At 40.5% G+C, this 15970-nt stretch overlaps 1 protein-coding gene across 2 annotated transcripts; it reads right to left on the bottom strand.

Moving 5' to 3' along the window:
- Positions 1 to 370: 370 nt before the first annotated feature.
- On the bottom strand, positions 371 to 15420 carry hhatla (hedgehog acyltransferase like, a). Of its 2 annotated transcripts, XM_061254606.1 has the most exons (13): positions 15223 to 15420; positions 14688 to 14848; positions 13121 to 13259; positions 7848 to 7915; positions 7126 to 7239; positions 5456 to 5650; positions 4911 to 5120; positions 4261 to 4432; positions 3877 to 4021; positions 3163 to 3198; positions 2726 to 2927; positions 2078 to 2219; positions 371 to 848 (listed from the first exon to the last, which is right to left on the bottom strand). In XM_061254606.1, exons 3-13 carry the CDS (start codon positions 13224 to 13226, stop codon positions 724 to 726), a joined length of 1515 nt encoding a protein of 504 aa, XP_061110590.1. In that variant the 5' UTR covers positions 13227 to 13259; positions 14688 to 14848; positions 15223 to 15420; the 3' UTR covers positions 371 to 723. The 2 variants fall into 2 exon arrangements, with proteins under 2 accessions (XP_061110590.1, XP_061110589.1); XM_061254605.1 differs by lacking the exon at positions 14688 to 14848.
- Positions 15421 to 15970: the final 550 nt, after the last annotated feature.

Genomic DNA, 15970 nt, shown 5'->3' with positions numbered 1-15970 from the left:
AGAATGAAATTTAAACTATTTTTATTACACTTTACATGCTTTACAAATTCTGTTCAAAAAAGTGTGTGTAGGTGGGCACGTGGGTGTTAAGGTTGTTGTAAGGATAAGTGGGTTATGAATATGATTTATATTAGGACACACAACTTGGCCATAGGAGACATTTGGTACCTGGCCAACTAAGGACTATCCCTGAACTGGATTTGGTTTAGTCCACATCAACCTGAAGTAAATCTTGTTATTTAATATATTAATTCATTAATTAAATGTATTACATTTATTAAATTAACTCCAACAAATGTTCAGAGAATTCTTCATTGTATATCTTTGCAAGCCTATTGGAATAAAGAAACACAAAATCACACACAAAGAGGACGGTTTGTAGTTTTTAATTTAGGAATTATTATATTATATTTCATGTACATATTTATTTGGTAGGTAGGTGTATCAGTCAGCTACAACCTTTCCTCCTGATATCTGTTCACATTTAAAAAGGTAAATAAACAAATGCACCAGTGGTATGTTTCTGAGTGGCCTGCTGTGATATTTTACAGCAATTGCACTTTGGGACGATTCACAGCTAAAAATGTGCCTCGTGTTAAAAACCACAAATGGGTCTGCTCGCCATAGCGATGGAGCTGCTACAGTCCAGCAACGGGCTACAGACTGTGTGACAGGACGGGGACTGAGATCGATTTGTGCCGGTTTTCCACAGTTGGGACGTTTTCACTCCGCTTTCTCCTTCTGCTGGGCTGCCTCTTCCTCCAGAGCCAGCCTCCTCTCCCTCTCCTTCACCAGCTGCACCCCGGAGTAGGTGACAAACAGCACAGACAGGGTGGACATGGGGAATCCTGCAGGGGGCGGCACGATAGACTTGTATCTCTGATATGCTCTCACAAATTGTGTAACATGAAACAGTGATAGACTGCAGTGACTGCACCCATGTTAGCCAATTGGCTATTTTACATCAGTGCTCCCAGTAGACGGTTGGTTTACGACATACTGATCTGACAGTGTCTCCAGGGATGCTTTGCTGCCTTACAATTAAATTGCCTTATTCTGCAACCACCGCTGAGAAACTAATAAAAGTATTTAGCAGTATTTTAAATGTTTTGTGATATATGCAGTATATATTAGAATATATTTACACTCAGTGAGTACTTTTTTTTAACTTTATTTAGTCATCTGCTGCTGTAGCTTATCCACTTAGAGGTTTGACATGTTGTGTGTTCAGAGATACTCTTCTGCATACCACTGTTGTAATGCGTGGTTATTTGCGTTACTGTCGCCTTCCTGTCAGCCTCGAAAGAGTCTGGCCATTCTCCTGTGACCTGTCTCATTAGCAACATGTGTTTCTGTCTTCAGAACAGCTGCTCACTAAATGCTTTTAGTTTTTTGTACCATTCTCTGCAAACTCTAGAGACTGTATTGCATGAAAATCCCAGGAGATCAGCAGTTTCTGAGATACTCAAACCACCCTGTCTGGCGCCAACAATCATTCCATGGTCAAAGTCACTTAGATCATATTTCTTCCCCATTTTGGCATTTGGTCTGAAAAACAGCTGAACCTCTTGACCATGTCTGCATGCTTTTATGCATTTAGTTTCTGCGACATGATTGGCTTATTAAAAATTCACATCAAAAGCTGGTGTATAGGTCTACCTCATAATGTACTCACTGAGTGTATCTAGCTATTTTACCTTTCCCTAACAGCTGATTAGGTTTGGTGTTATTGTTTGCTTTCAGGGCCTGTGATTCTTTGCAGTTGTTTACTGTGTTGTTTATTTTCTCATTGGGGTAGTTTTGTTCTTGTTCATAAAACCTAGTCTTGTGTTCAGTAGGGGAGTTCACAAGTTATCTTGGGACTGTACTTTCTACCTCTGGTGAATAACTGCACTTCAATCACTGGTCTTTGCACTGGTGTTTGCTTTATAGGCCACAGGATAAGTGTGCCTGCTAAACGGCTGTAAAGTCATTCATTGACGCAATACTACAGAATACTGTAAGGGGGCAATAAGGTTGTGTGCTATATCTGTTGTCAACTTGTGAGGTATATTTAAGTAGTGTGGAGATAGGTTACCTTTGACGAGCAGTCTCTTAGTAACCAACTTGGCAAACTCCAGACTGTTGAGGGCTAGGACATTGTAGAGAATGATACACCAGAAGTTGGCCGCATTGAATAATCCTCTGATCCGTCGGGACATGGCCTCAGAGATGGCACCCTGTAAGAATTGAACAGGATCTATTTAATTTACTTACATTTGCATTTCTATAAAGGATTTTACTGATCATTTATCCAGCTGTATGTTTTACTGCAGCAATTCAGGTTAAGTAGGGTACAACAAGGGTACAACAACAGCCTGGGGACCAAGCCAGTACCTTTGGAGCTGCAAGCCCAGTTCCCTACTGGTGATACAACACTGTCATCCGTCACATGCAAGCACTGTCACATGACCTAATGCAGGAAGAGTAATTCTCATAGATTCTGTTATAATGTTTACAGTATGGATTTATTCTGTTAGCAGTCTCAATGACAACAACAAATGAGCACAGCCTTTATACAGTATGTGTGAATGTGACTTGCACTTGGTAAGTGTGGGCAAAGGAAATATAAGTAAGTGACATACTGTACATCACTGTTACTTCCTATCAGCTCTGTTTAAGAAGTTACTGAAACAGGATGTGCGGCCGTGAAGGCCCCTGACTCTGAGATCTCACACAGCCTCACCTCGATGGAAGAGAAGGGCCTGATGGAGAAAAACTTGGCGACCCACAGCTCGAAGTTGAGACCGAAGCAGTTGAAGAAAGACCAGATGTAGACGATCTCGCACGGCCCCAGCCACAGGGTGGTGACAGCGAAGGTGGAGACGGTGGCCAGGAGCTCCTTGAAGATCTGGTCGTGGTTCCCTCCCAGGTAGTCATAGACATATCTGAAGGGAAATACATGTTTTCAATATTCTATGAAAATAAATAAATTGATACTTTCCAAAGTATTATGTAGACCTATTTTGCCATACTACTTTTATAATTCTATATTTCAAACACATACCAACAACAAAGTTTTGCGAAATAAATTGTGTGATTTCATTTACAGTCTGGGCACACGGATGCGTTCTCTGTGAAGTAAAATGTGATCAAAAGATATTTGTGACAGAGAACACTCACTTGCACAGCCAGTCATTTATCCCCCTGTCAAAGTGCCTGTGAACGAAAAGAGAATGAGTTGCAACTCCGACACATCCTATCATACTACTCATGTCTACTCATTTCATAGTACACAAGACTGACAGTTCTGTTTAAAAATCCAGTATTTCAAAATAAGTTCAGCTGCAACTGGGCATGTAAAGATGAAATGAACTGAAATCAGGCGCTCAGTTACTGTAGTTTTGTGCTTTGTTTTACTGTAGTTTTGTGGTTAATAGGAAGTTAGGTCATAATGCACATCAGTGGCCTCCAACCCTGGTCCCCAAGAGCTACGTTGTTACATTGTTAGTCTGCACTTACTTAATCAATTAGAGCAGTTGACTCAATCAACTGTGTAATCAATTACACAGTTAACTCACCTCACCTGGTTACCTGGGTCTCAATAGGGTGCTGATTTTAAGGTGAAAACAAAAACTAGCAGAACCAGTAGCTCTCCAGGACCAGGGTTGGAGACCACTGATGTACATAAATGTGTGTAATTGGCATGTGTATTCTGTTGTAGGAATAGAGATGAAGAGTTAAGAGATGCTGATGCTGTTAAGATATGTTTTACTTGGAGCTGAGATGTTGGGAATTCAACACTGTACACTCAATTCCTTACACAATATAACGGAGGCAATGTTGCAACCTTCAGTATCTGGTTCTATTCATGCAAAGTCGCAGCTGGTTACTTACGTTTCTGCAAAAACATAGAGCATTGTGATACATTTTGGGGGCTGAGGAGGATCAAGGTGGTCGAGCCTGGACACTGTGTTTATGACCCCAAACATTACAGCAGCTTTCACCCAGTCATACACCAAGTTAGAGTAGGCCAAGCCAGCTTTGAATGCAAACAGACGTGAAAGACAATTATTTTTGGTTCATATTTATTCATATTTAGACTCACTGTCAGCTGCCAAGATAGCATACTATAGAACAATCTATTGAATTCTGCATGTCTTTCCTACCATGTTATTGAAACCTTGTGTTGTTGTTACATGGTTACAGTACATGGATTGAGGTGTACCAAAAATGTGTAGCACACAGCAAGTATAGCCACTGAAGAGATTGTTCACTGACCTAGTGACCAGTCTGACAGCTGCTTCACCAGCTTCATGTCAGTGGGTATGGTGAGAATGTACAGGTAGTGGAACAGGACATCCACCACCACAATGGCGCCCAGGTGCCACAAGGCCTGGGTTCTGATGTTCCACATCTCCCATTGCTTACGGGTCAAGTCAGCGTTGTTAGCCTGGAGTGAGACAATCAGAACATTCGCTGACATGATAGGGACCGAATGGAGAATAGACCAGCTATTATTACGTTAAGTCTTCTATGAGATTTGAAAGGCAAGTATAGAAAACATTAAAACATGTGGGGCTGGTTTCACAGACACAGATTAAGCCTAGTCCTAGACTAAATTATATTTTGAATGGAGATTCTCCTCACACAACTTTAGTCACGGCTTAATCTGTGTCTATGAAACCGGTCAATAGTCAATCATCAAACAACTGTATACTACAAATGTTTCATTTGTAAAGTATGTTTCAAGATATAGTTTCAGAGTCCGGAAAGACAGTAAGTACATACTCATTCATAAGTAATGCTCCCTGTGTAATCAGTAATGAAAATAAATGTACATTTTAAAACCATTTTAATTTAAATATATATATCCCCACTGCTATTTATCAGAAAAATATTGTCCATCAAGTTAAGCATAAAGGATTCACCTGAGCATGGAATCTATCAAAAGTCATAATAGGTCCAAAGTAGAAGAACGGGAGGTAGAAGTTGTATTTGAGCAGATCCATGAAGGAGTAGTTCCCGTCCTTCCTCTCGCAGTTCTCCAGAGCAAAGCTCATGCAGCGCATGATGGAGAACCCGCAGCCTCCGTAGAACAGAATGTCCTGGAGGTCGAAGCTTCCGGTCATGAAGCCTGTCTGGAGGACAGTGGAGAGATGGCACATTTGAGTCTTATGCAAATACAACGACAAATACAATGACCTCTTTCAATTCTGTGGTTTTACATACAGTATTAGGACATGACTATTCCTCATCTAGTCTTCGACAAGTCCTAACTGTAGATAAATCTCACCCTAATGAAGTGTTAGATTCATAACTCATAACTCATGATGTGTGGTTTCCGATAATCCACTGGTTGAGGATGCAACAAAGTTTGTTTATTTATGTTTTCTATAATGAAATTCCTGAATCCTGAATGAAATGAAACTTCTGAAGACTGGGGAGCCCCTTGCTGGTGGGCATGATAACACACCTGCCAAGAGACCATGGGCTCCATCTTGAAGGTGGCCAGACTGGTCAGACCTGCTACAAAGCAGAGCCACTTGCGCTTGGCGAGTGCCACGCTGTAGAGGATGATGCAGTGCGAGATCACCAGGGCGATGTACGTCCAGCCCATGCTAACGAAGACCGCAGCGAGCCCATACACCATGTAGATAAAGGACCTGCGCTGTGGGAGAGAACACAGTAACCACCAGAGTGGTGCTGCAGTCAGCATCCCTAACTACAGGTAGCTTTATTATCTCTGACCATAGAGTATCTTTATCCTAACTATAGAGTATATTTATCCTAACTATGGAGTATCTTTATTATCTCTGACCATAGAGTATCTTTATCCTAACTATAGAGTATATTTATCCTAACTATGGAGTATCTTTATTATCTCTGATCATAGAGTATCTTTATCCTGAATATGGAGTGTCTTTATTATCTCTGACTATAGAGTGTCTTTATCCTAACTATGGAGTATATGTATTATCTCTGACTATAGAGTATCTTTATCCTAACTATAGACTAGGGTATCTAGTTAATCTTTCATTGTAATTAACCCTGCTGTCTTTTTTGACATTTTAAGATTCTGTTGAAAGGTCATGTCAACTGTTGTGTCACCCATATTCTGACTGATTTCCTCAAATAACAGTATATTACATAATGTACATGACTCATGTTACAACTTTAAATACATTTAAAATGTTGGAACACTGCACCTGAATGTTAACAGAATAATTGGAATGTGTATTGGAAAAGGTTTTGAATGTACAACTAAATAAATGAAGATGAGGCAAAATCAATAACGTGTTAAAGCTGGAAGAAAGCAGACCTAAAATGGGCGACAATGCAGAAAGAGTGAAAGCAGGTATTACGTAACTAACAAACAATTCACTTATGAATTCTCTGAATGGTAAACAGGAACTGAATGGCATTTTTGGTAAGATTATCAAAAATGCTGACATTAGTCAAAAAACAGAAATGTACGACACAACTTCAATGAATGTAAATGTGATTCAAACAGTTACCTTGCATCCATCAATACCAAGCTTCATTGATTGCCAATAAAGGAAAATGAGAACAAACTTAAGCAAAGAGACAAGTCATTCCATTATCCACTGATTACAACATTGGAGGAAAGCCTGGGAGTTTAGTGAAATAAAGCACACTTTATTTCCAACCAAACACTTTCCCTGAGGTTTGCTTCCAAATGCCGAATGTGTCAGTTTACATTTGCATTCAGATGTGGGCGTTATGCAGACACTTTTTACCCGGAGAGACAGTCACTCTTCCATAGTCATTTTTAATCAGAAAGAATTGAAAAGACTGAAAAGTCCAGCCCCAAGTACCAAAGTGGACGCACAACAAACACCCATACAGCTGAGAATGTTAGTCATACATCTTCCACTGAAAAGACCCACTAAGACTCCCTGCTGCACTGAAAATTATATGCTGGTCTATAAATGCAGACAGTTCAATCACCCCCACAAAGCTATTTCAATGCATTCTGGCTAATCCCACTGTTCCACTGTGATCCAGTTGACTGGTGTTGCCTCCTTACTGTACTCTCAGATAGCACGGACGCACTCTGGTATGAGTACCCCAGCAGCCAGCCCAGCAGGGCTCTGTGCTATGTGTGCTGAGCTTTAGACACACCTTAGGGGACAGCATGGAGCATATCTTGGCAAAGATCACGTGACCGGCCAAGGCGAAGAGAATGTGGTTCCGGAATGTTGTGAACCACATCACCCACTCGAAATCCGCCGCATCCTAACACAAGACATGGGTTAAACAATGTATCATAGCATTTATTTATTTATTTTTCCAAAGAAAATGAATGACATAGAAAACAAAGTACGTTAAAGGATTCAATTAATTATCTGTAGAAGTGTACAGTAATGGACTTCCAACCTGCTGTCAAGATATTCCCTTTGTTAAAATCACATGTATCATAATCAACTACAAAAGTACACTTAAAATTGACACCAGTGCTTTAAATGAAAATTATCCACATACTAAGACTTTACAGGGATGCTGACATTATATTCAGCCGCTGTTCTACAGACTGAAAGAGTCTATTAATCAGCTTGTGCAAGGAACTGATTGGCTGATTAGTTGGGTAGATTTGCACATAAAGTGTAAGCATCTCTGTAAAAAGTAATGTAAAAGGCTAATCTAAAAAAGGCAACATATAATTTCAGGGCCTGCAAACATAAGTACATCAGAGAATTTGTTTATATTTGTCTGCCTTCACACAGTATTGTTATAGGAGGGTATATTGTTTGTAATACTATATGTTTTGTGCTGTTATATTTAGCCCGGTAACTGTATCCTCAGTGGATCTACCTGCAGTATTACTGCTTGAGTATGCTACTCACCATTTTCCGTCCAAAGTAGTGCCATCCTGGCTTCACGCTTTCCTTGAAGGCTTTTCTGTTTACCTGTTCTGAAAGAGCAACAAACAAGGTCAAATAATCAGTTAAATTATTATGACTATGTTGTACGTCTTATGGCAGAACTACTGGGCTATCGTGATAACACATTTCCTAGTTTATTGTCTGGACTATCATAGTTTTTAGGGTACTGGTTAAAGTACTTGTCTTTTTTCTCATTTTGTGACTACACTCAATAAAATAGTTTAAGGGTTGTTATTTGTTAGTTGTGTCACTAGTTTACATGAGCTGCAGAACCTTGGACAGTGTGCATATTGAACGAGTTGCAGAACCTTGGACAGTGTGGTACTGTATATATATTGTGTTGCAAGTACCTTCTTGTGTGTAATTTTCTCATTTAATGAAAATGCAAAACATGAGCTTTACCTCCATTATGGCTCAGGCATGACCTAAATATGGCTTAAAAGTTCCAGCAAGGGCACCCCTCACACCGGCATGGCATAATTACACTTGCTGAGGATAACTAATTGCACAAATAAACAAACAAACTAGGCTAGCAACTTACTTCTTGAAACAAACAGCCCATAGAAAAATTTTGAAAGTCCATACTTTTGTTTGAATTCATTTTTAATCGATAATTCATATTCAGGTAAATATCATTTATGCATCATTTATGTGTTTCCAAAATGTAAGAAAATCAGGAATGCAAAGGTGGAACATGACCCCAGCCCCCTAAAAATAAATGTGAGAAAAACGCTGCATATTAGCTTAAAAAAGTGACATTTTAATGTTTGTGTTTCCTAAACCCTTCTTGAATTTTACAGCTTTTAGATTTTTTCCAGGGGTGGGAAACATGTTTGAGATTATCTGAGACTGATAATTTTGTCACTGCCTGATGTGAATTTGGAGAAATAAACAGTTGAACAAGTATGAAATTAACAGGCACTTTTTGGTTTTTGTTACATTACAGTACATTCTGTGTTTACCATTCCTCTCATATTTCATAGATTTTGAAACTTATGTCTTGAATTTACACTTGTGCCTTTAATTATTAAGGTCATTTATTCAATAAATATTATTTTTTTAAATAAATGAAATAAAAATCATTTGAAATGAGGAGCCAATTGGGCTAAATGGCCTGTTGGCTTTTTAATGTTTTTTAATGTTTATGTAAATACTACCATCATCCAAGTCTCTGGTGTGTGCCACATTATAAGGCTTTATTTAAGAGTAGTGCTAACAGTGAAAATATGTCATTTTATATTGGATGTAAAGGGTTAAAATACAATGAATGTACAGTCTTTTCTAGCTTCAACTTACTATGTATCATATCTCTGCTGCACCCTGGTTTATTAATACAGAAACATAATCTTCACCACATGCTCTGCATGCTGAGAGAGGGAGAGAAAGAGGGGGGGAGATCTAGAGAGGAAGAGAGATGGGGATGGAAAGACGGCCAGTGGACAGAGTAAAGGGGGGGGGGGGGGGCGAGAGAAGGGGGAGCTCAGATCTATTGTAACATCCATCTTGCCCTTTTTACAGTACATCCCAATGCACTCTGGGAAGGCTGTAGTTCCCTGTGGACTAGAGCATAGTGCTGCGGATCAGCAGCTAAACAATCTTCAAAAGAATTGTTCTTCAGTTTTCCCTCCTTGTTTTTCCTCCCCTTGTGGAAGGGAGGAGCTTTTCACACTTCTATTGATGATAATGAATGATGATGTCACATTATTAATAATGATATTGTGAGAGATATTAGAGTATATTGTAACAGTAGTTCTGTTCTCACGGAGAGGTGTTTGCAGAAAGCAATTTCAAAGGCCAGCACTTTCCTCTGGCAGCAATTCAATAAGGCTTTTCTGTGACTGTGAAGATGTTTCCCGGCTGAGCTGAGTGAGATTACATAACGTGTCATATCTCCTACAGAACTAGGTTATTAATTTAATCAAATAAATTCTGACTTCCCCAACACCATAATCTACTTTGCAGATGGAACTTTATTTAGCTTATATACCCATGCCCTTAGAAAACAAATCTTTTGGTAACTAATAATAAACAAGGTAAAAATGACATGACTATTTGGCTGTGCTTTCTTCCAACCCTTTATGCTTGCACAAAATCACCCCAGGACTCCCAGCGCCCCTGGACAATATTATGTTTCCCTCACTGTATCGATTGGTGCATGAGACAACAGATTTCTGAGGGCTTACGGTCAAAGCTCTTTAGCCCTGAAGCAATGCTAGCCCTGTCAGTGGCTGGCTGGCATCTTCATCCCCGGACTAAACTCACTGAAACTTACTGACCACAACCTTCGGGAAAAGGACATTGCCGGCATGAACGACAAAAACACTCCCTGACCTCTACCACACAGTCCTCTTCAGCATATCGCATAAACTGACCTGACAACAGTGCAAATGCACAGCTGACCATCAGAAGCCAAATCACTCAGTGGGCCCATTTTGGTTCATTCCAAAGTAAAGCACCCATACAAAGCACCTGTGGTCCTAAGCCATGGCGATCCACGGCCTCATAGTGGCTCTAAGTTTATTTGCTCTATTAAAGCAGTTGAACAGTTAGGTCATAACACTCAGTATTCTGCGTCTGATTGATTTAAATTTAAAGAGAAAGCAAAATCCAGCAGGCTCTGTTAATGTCTGGACCGAGGAATCAACTGGTATGAATTCTACAAACCAATAAATAATGACCAAGAGCATGACCAGGAGCTCAGGGTCCCCTATGATAGTTAAACAGATGTACTACAAACATTTTAATTGGAATCGCCCCCGGATTAAGCAGCCCAATACTAAATAAATAACTATTTATTTATATACTAGTTAATTCATAGAAGAAACTAACTTCGTTTTGTTCAACCTTTTAATTGGACTGCTAAGTTCAGTCCTGTTTGCTGTAATATCACATCTAATGACACAAAGCTTTTGAGGTAACTATCCCTAGCCCTTAGCACCCATTGAAACACATCCAGGGGAGTTCAGTACATTACATGTCTAGTCATCTGGTTTTTCCTGCTTTGGGGGCCTCACATACAGTTGAGAACTGTTTTTTCATTACACACTACCCACCCTCCAGGGAGGAATGTGGTGCTACCTACTTCTACTGCCCCCACACAATCACTCCTTGACTAAAAAATGCTAATCTACAGTGCGCAGTAAATTTCATTTCATGGACCAGAAACTGCCAAGGGCCCATTCTGGCACCCTGAGCATGTATACACTCAGTAAGCACTTACGCTTTTTTTTTTTGATTTATTGGTTTATTTCTGCTGCTGTAGCCTATTCACTTAAGAAATTTCATGCATTGTGTGTTCAGAGATGCTCTTCTGCATACCACTGTTGTAATGTGTGGCTATTTGCGTTATTGTCACCTTCCTGTCTGCTTCAACCAGTCTGACCCTTCTCTACTGACCTCATTAACAAGGCATTTTTGCACACAGAACTGCTGCTCACTGGATGTTTTTTGTTTTTTGCACCATTCTCTGTGTAACAAGACAGATTTTGGCTGAGTCCGAGGTGAGATTTGAACCCTGGCCTCTCACTCATCCAAATATTTATTAGACGAACCAGTTACCAGTCAGTGAGGGTTACGTCATCCGGGAGCGTTGTCGAGCTAACCTGCTATGAGCCTTCCCTTTCCTGCTCCTCACTGTGTATACTAGCGAACTAGCCGAGCTAACCCTACTACATCTGCAAACTCTAGAGACTGCTCTGTGTGAAAATCCCAGGAGATCAGCAGTTTCTGAGATATTCAAACCACCCTGTCTGGCACCAACAATCATTCCACGGTCAAAGTCACTTTTCTTCCTCATTCTGACTTTTGACATTATTAATTTATTTGCTGCCACATGATTGGCTGATATATTTGCATTAACATGCTGGTGTACAGGTCTGCCAAATAAAGTGCTCAGTGAGTGTATACGAGTTCTTAGGGTTAACCATTTTGCTGTGTAATGTTAGACACCAGGCAAACAGGAACACTCTTATAGATCATAGTTAGGTGCCTATTGGCACATTCATATGACTAATGTCTGAGCCTTAGGCACTGTATGTATGCATAAACAGTTTTTTTTCAGTTACATTTACAGCAAGCTCACTTTGGGTTCAATGGGGTCCTTGCTGATGTCTTTAGATTCATATGAACTGCAGTTAAGTCACATGGCCCTCCCTCTCTCTGTTGCTAAAATAGCTTCAGTGAAGCAGTAACGGAAAAAGGATTAAGTGAGTTAACACAGATAGACACTAGCCTTTGTATTTAAAAAAAGTCTAATTTGCCAGGGATCTCGAAGTCAGCTCCCAGCAGGATGCCAAAAGCACTGATCTGGTTCCTATTGCAACCTGCTCCCAGGTGGCTAAATTGTTCTAGTTCTCTAATTATCTGTAGAAGTGTACAGTAATGGACTTCCAACCTGCTGTCAAGATATTCCCTTTGTTAAAAATCACATTTCTCATAATCAACTACAAAAGTACACTTAAAATTGACACCAGTGCTTTAGATGAATGCAATTTAGTGAGATCATTTCCCTCCAGAAACTAGGTTTCAGGCTTGTCATATGATTCCCAAAGGAGACACATGATAGTGATGTCCCATATTCTAATCTAACCCCAAATCATTAACAACTTTTGTGCCATTGTGACTGAAAGATGTGTTTGCTGGTAGATTACATTACAGTTTTGCCGTTTAGTGGAAAGTCGTCCAGAGCATACTGTAGATAACGATTCATAGAATGAAGCCATTCTGGTTCAGCATGTTGTCCAAGGGTACTGACAGCATTCCAGGCGAGAAGTGGACTAGCAGACTTACAACCGCTGCAAGCCAGGTACCCTAACCGCTACACTGCACTGCTACCCAAAGCCGTAGCCAATGGTAAATGGTAAATTGACTGCATTTATATAGCGCTTTACAATTGATGCCATGCAAGATACCCATCAGCTCATCAGGAGCCATTGGGGGTTAGGTGTCTTGCTCAGGGACGCACGCTTCAACACACCCAGGATGGGCGATCAAACCAGCAACGTTCTGACTACCAGACAACCGCTCTTACCTCCTGAGCTAATATCGCCCCAAAGCAGCTCTATTCGGTCAAACAGCTGGACATCTTCTGGAGAAAGCTGCCTGCTCAAGGTATCGACCACAGTGTGATGCCAAAGAGTCCCACATATATGCCTCTACTAAGTTCAATTAGCAAAGCGCTACCCCAGACTGGCACACATCAAGCATGAAGTGCACTCCCCTTCTGGTCAACTCACCACTGGACACCTCAAGGATCCAACTGGCAGCCCAAAGAATGGCCCCAAACAGCACAGCAGTGTACAGGTGCAGCTCAAACCTAGGGAGAGCGGACTTCACCCCCATTATGAAGTATTAGCAGCAGGTAGGCAGCAGGGCCTGTGGGTCAAAGAGAAGGGAAGATAACAGTCATGCAATTACACCTGGTTTAATGTTCTGCTATAATATCACATAGCATTATTTTTCATACATCCCCCTAGCTGAAGAATTGAACCTCAGCAAAGCCTATTGTTCAACCTTTAACTTCTTCTATTGCCTTCTATGCAGTGTACTTCCTATATTCTTGCATTGAAGTTTTTCTCTAATGCTGCCTGTGTGTATTTCCGTTGCTGAGGGAATTAGGTTTATTAAAATCTGATCGCTTGATCTCTACCAGACCAGGGTGAAATATGTAATTGTTTTGGATTCAAATATTTTTCAGTGATCAATTGATCTTGCCTGGTGCAATTGAGCCGACCAATAATCAAAAACAATTACGTATTTGACCCAGGTCTGAACTCAACATGGATCTACTTTCAATTAATGGAGAATCAGGCTTTACTGACCAACCAATACAAGGCGCTTTATCAGTGCTGATACTGCACTCTCAGCAGTATCCCTTAGTATCTCAATTTCAGAGGCCAAAGAGGCCACAACACCACCTCCAGCTCTCTGCCTTTCCTGGCTAATGGGACTTGAGTTTGAGCGGTTTTTTATTCATAATGGATGAAGTCTCGGGAGGCACACTCTGTGTACTTCATGACAGACTGCAAATGTCTGTATATTTCCTGTGCAATACAAACTGTCCTAGAGACCCTTACATTTGCAGCCAGGGTTAGTAGTGGTGCACAGGCATACTTCTGCCACCCTGAAATCTAATAATTATTAATAATATGATCATATTTCATCACATTTCATGTAAATATAGCCTTGGCTCTTTGAAGTGTCCTGCTCAATGCTCAACAAACACAAACCAATAAAGTGACAGTTTGCATAACCTCCTCCCCACCTAGTGGTGGAAATATTGGTTAAGTGAAGTCCTTTGATTTATTGTTTGCCACTTTGTTCTTTCCTTCTGGTTCATTTGTGCATATCTTTAACCCTGAAGATAAATATCCAGTGAAGTTATGCTCAACTTAATTGTGAACCTTCGTGCATTAGCGGTTATGTTGTTTAATTAACTGCGCCAACATACTCATATGACATGAGGTACCGTGCCACTGACAAAACGTCAAGCCTATTCAATTACAGAAAATACACAAGGCTACAGATCTGCTTAGTAATAGCAAATACAGCATTGTACTCTCAACTTTAGCATAATTCAGAAATCACACGTGAATCCCCTCTTGAAATAGAGTAGCCTGCACAGGATGGGGGGGCGGGGAGGAAGTCTTTTTTCCGTATTTATGACACAGATGAGCTTGCATTCATCCAAAGTTGATGGAACAAGACGTGTACATAATGACGGAATTCTTCTAGTATCCGTAGTGGCAAGCGAGCTTTGGAGTAAGCACAATTAAATATTAGCAGCAAGGAAGGACAGCGTACCGAAGCAGGATCCCTAAATAGGACTGCGATGGCTCCGACTTCTCCAGAAACCGCCAAGTCAGCTACGCCATAGAGACCCTTCCTATTTTAGACTTTGCAGTTGCTCTCCACTGTACAGCTGCTGCAGCGCTATGTGATCTCCACGGCTCATCACGGAATGGCTACAAAGTGAGAATTAGCAAATGCTCAAAAACCTCTCGGAATAAGATAATCACAAACTCCCAAGTGTTTCATTTCACTTTCAGCGACGTATCAGACCTTCACGGACCAGATATAGATCTTATCAGCGTATAAAACAAGGCTAAACTTAAAGGAATAACGTTCCCCGCATTGCACAGACTTCTTTCAGCACCCTGAGAACTGAATAGTACCAGCTCAAGTGTGCTACATATCAATGAGGGCTATTTTGTAATGCAAATACAGTCAGGCTGCGTTGCGGCAAAAGGCTGAATGCTGCTAATACGCGCGCCCTAACGTTATTTATGCTTTTACAGTAAGTTACTGTCAGAGTTGCACTTGTTAAATGACTACTGACCTTGAATCCGCAGTGCAGCTGTCAGTCAGAGAACAGGAGAGCAGATTAAATTAGCACCCCCCCTCCTCAAAAAATGAAAAAAGAAAGAAAATTAAATAAAAAGGGAAAGTTAATTGGTCTTTGTTTAATGCATCTGTCCCGTTGTGACAATACTGTATCGGGGCACTCGGTGAAAGCCACCGGCCGCCGGTGTGGATGTTCAGTACACTGAGGAGGGGGGTGGGTGTGAGATATATTTATAATTTTGACCAGCACCGCAGTAAGGGGTGGTTCCGAGCCTGTCTGTCAAGCGAGCGCACTGTGAAACGCTGTGTAGGTGCACCCATTGTAAACAGATTTGTCAATTATAATTTAAAATGCATTATTTGACATTTCGGAATTTCATGATTGTTTTTCTTAAGATTAAAGGATTTTAATATAGGCCTAAATAGGTACTTGAGAAAATGCTGCTCATGTTTTATTCTTTACAAATGACCCACATTATTGTAAATAATTATGTAGGCCACGATAACTAACTAACAGGTCCCAGTTGGGTCTTTGTAATATACCATGCATTTACATTTGAATGGTATATGAAATGTTTTAATGTTCTAGACATTATATTTGCATAACGTGTAATTGCCATCTTTCTGATTCTGACGGGGAATGCAGTGAGAATTGAATGCAACTTTCGTTCATGATATTAGGAACTAATTTCAGTAAATATGTAGGCACATTTTCCAGAACAGTGACAATTTATGTTGCACAA

The sequence above is a fragment of the Conger conger genome, chromosome 9, assembly GCF_963514075.1.
Source record: "Conger conger chromosome 9, fConCon1.1, whole genome shotgun sequence".
NCBI classification, from domain to species: domain Eukaryota; kingdom Metazoa; phylum Chordata; class Actinopteri; order Anguilliformes; family Congridae; genus Conger; species Conger conger.
This window is presented reverse-complemented; position numbering and strand designations above follow the sequence as displayed.

Excerpts from the sequence above, each read along its gene's own strand:
- hhatla (XM_061254606.1), bottom strand. The coding sequence starts at position 13,226 with ATGGGGGTGAAGTCCGCTCTCCCTAGGTTTGAGCTGCACCTGTACACT. Across the intron at positions 4,022-4,260 it reads GCTGTCAGACTGGTCACTAG|CTGGCTTGGCCTACTCTAAC; the intron begins GTCAGTGAACAA and ends TTGCATTCAAAG. Across the intron at positions 849-2,077 it reads TAAGAGACTGCTCGTCAAAG|GATTCCCCATGTCCACCCTG; the intron begins GTAACCTATCTC and ends CGCCCCCTGCAG.